The sequence below is a fragment of the Nematolebias whitei genome, chromosome 7 (assembly GCF_014905685.2).
Source record: "Nematolebias whitei isolate Nwh7 chromosome 7, NemWhi1, whole genome shotgun sequence".
Taxonomy (NCBI): Eukaryota; Metazoa; Chordata; class Actinopteri; order Cyprinodontiformes; family Rivulidae; genus Nematolebias; species Nematolebias whitei.
Genome location: NC_056504.1, coordinates 286887 through 289737, shown reverse-complemented (window position 1 = coordinate 289737; position 2851 = coordinate 286887). Strand labels below are relative to the sequence as shown.

The 2851-nt window shown below is 42.6% G+C and overlaps 1 protein-coding gene across 1 annotated transcript in view; it reads left to right on the top strand.

Moving 5' to 3' along the window:
* usp48 (ubiquitin specific peptidase 48) overlaps nt 1-2851 on the top strand; it is a gene marked incomplete at its 5' end in the record, with an annotated part of 242914 nt that overhangs the window by 179505 nt on the left and 60558 nt on the right. The window contains 3 exon segments of the mRNA XM_037678534.1: nt 206-328; nt 404-465; nt 692-802. Coding sequence (XP_037534462.1) covers nt 206-328; nt 404-465; nt 692-802 — 296 coding nt within the window.

Sequence of the window (2851 nt, the reverse complement as noted above, 5' to 3'; positions counted from 1 at the left end):
CTGTTGGCGTCTCCGCTACTCACCCCCCCCCCCCCCCCCCCCCCCCCAAAAAAAAAAAAGAAAGATAGTGAATTTTGGAGAAATACAGAACTGTGTAGCTTTTTGTAAGGAGTTGTATGAGAAGAATGCTAACTTTGTTGTGTATGATAGCTGGTTAACCATATTTGCTGAATGACTTTGAACCTCCTCTGGCCTTTGTGCTCAGACGTTAGAGCAGGAAGAAAAGGACAATGAAGCAGTCAGTAAAATGATGGCTCTCGATCAAAAGAACCAGCTGCTGAACCTCTTCCATGAAAAGAACCGACCAGCACTCACAAAATGGCCCCAGGTAAACACAAGGCAACAGAGTAGACTGTCAATTTATGTTCTTTATTCTCTATACTTTCAATTTTTCTCTTTCCAGGGTACAGATGTACTTTACATAGTTCCTCTGTTTTTTGTGGAAGAATGGAAAAAATTCATCAGGTATAATCTTTTTTCTTTTGCTTTTAAATGTCCTATTTACAAAATAATTGTCTTCAATGAAAAACAAAAATGTTCTTTTTAAATTTGACTCGAGATGTTTGTTGTAAAAAACAAAGCAAGTTGTAATGTACTGATCACCACTTTACATTCTGAGTTGGCCAGTTCTCCAATTATGTTATCTTTAACTTAACTGTGCAGTTCAGTCATGTTTATTTGTGTTTTTTAGGAGACCCACAAAATCCTCTCCAGTGTCTAATGTTGGCAACACTCTGCTGCTCTGTCCCCATGGTGGCTTCATGTTCACCTACGACTCTCTGATCAATGGAGAGGCACAACAGTGAGTTCTGCTTACATCACCTATATCACTGTTACTAGCCAGAGCTCTGCATCTTTTTAGTGCTACAATCACTGAATGCATTTGCCTTATAAAATGTTTACAAAACTCAAAGATGAAGTGATCTAAGTGCAACTGTCCAGGCCATCCACAACCTCAACTCTCCTTATCCATTCGATCTCTTGCACATCACCACCCATTCCCACGCCCTTCGTTCTTCCTCTTATACTTACCCTTCCCTTTGTTCGCCACAGCACCGTGGGAAACAGCTTTTTCCAACTTGACCCTCTTCCTCTAGACATCCACAGTATTAATTTCAATAACACTGATCAGGGTTAGTAAAAAAAATAGTTCCCTATGCAATATGTGACATCAGCAAGTACCTGAATTTTGAGCAAACAGAACTTCGAGTACAGTAGTCCCTCTTTTATTGCAGGAGTTAATCTGCGAAGTAGCGACGTTATATTTACATTATTATTTACCAGTATATATATATATTTGAACACTTTAGTGACCCCTCCCACACTCTTACAATGTTCTAAACTCTTAATTTTTGAAGTGGAATAAACTGTATTCCACCCTGTAAACGCTCACGTGTCTGAACTATATGTTCCCCACTGACAACATTTAACCACTTTTTTCTGATGATTTTTCACAAAATCTCCATGACTGCAAATGTAACGAACCACCTACAGTTGGACCAAAATCACCACACAAACAGTCAAAATTAAATTATATTTATTTTCAAGGTGAAGTGTTGCAGATTGGACCAGTTCTGGTCCTGGTTCTGGTTTTTGGTTCCGGTTCTGGTTCCGGATCAGGAACGAGTCTATGAGGCAAAGATCAGTTAGTGGTCATGCAGGAGACAATGGAGAGCAAAAGTCAGAATGAGGAGGACCACTAATCGTCTCAGATGAGCTTGGGAGTTCTGGAGACTGACGAGGTCCAAACTGATCTGGATTGCTGCAGGAGAGGCTGAGTCCGGTGAGGGGCTGGCTGCAACGACAGGTGGGTGGTGAGTCCGTTGAATGAAGAGACGTGGTCACACAAGCCTGGGTCCAAAACCGGGGAGCAGAAGATAGGAGGTACCGGAGGAGAAGACGAGGAGGCGTTGTCGTGCAGGCAATGGTCAAAACCAAAAGCAGAAGACGTGATAATCCAAAGGGTAGAGCGAGAGGCGATGTCCAGGTAAGTCGTGGGTCCAGGAGCCAGGAGGTCAAGCCAAGAGGGAAGGACAGGAACCAGGAGCAGGACAGGAACGAGGAGACAGGTAAACTATGACAAGGGAACATGAAAGGCTATGGGGGAACAAGGCAGGATCATAAACGCGAGGTATTTACTTGCAGAGAACTGTTTTCAACTACCGGGCACCGAAGAGGAGAAAAAGTGCAGCTTTTAAGGGTGAGAGAGACAGGTGCAGCCAGTTGAGTTCAATCAACTGCTGCTGGCTGCAGTGAAGACAAAACTAAACAACCGTGACATCACCCTCAACCAGCATGCAAAGAAGACAAACTAAAACTTACGTGTATAAACAAACATTACCTGAGCGGACAGAATAAATGAAACTCACAGAAAAGATCTATTGCAAACTTTAAAGGGTGATCAGGGTGACAGAAAATATAATCTACGGGACGTGATTTGTGACAGCAAAGCGTTCATAATGCAAAACACCACTGACAATCCTGATGCATGCTCAGTAATCCAGGTAGAAAAATCTAAAAAAGTTCAATCTGGTCCTCTGGACATTCAAAAAAACAAATAACAAAAAGGACAAACAAAAGGAAAAAAACAAAAAGGATGGACCATCACAGAAGATCAACATCATCAGGCCAGGACTCTGTGGTCTACACTCATCTCCAGGTCAGAGGTCACTCTTTCAGGGATGAAGATGTTCACATCCTGGACAGAGAGGAACGATGGTTTGAGAGAGGAGTAAAGGAGGCCATCTTTGTGAAAAGAAATCGTCCATCATTAAACAGGGGTGGAGGCCTCCGTGTTCAATTGTCCCCCTCTTACAATGCTGTTATTGCTAGTATCACTCAACCCCCTGTG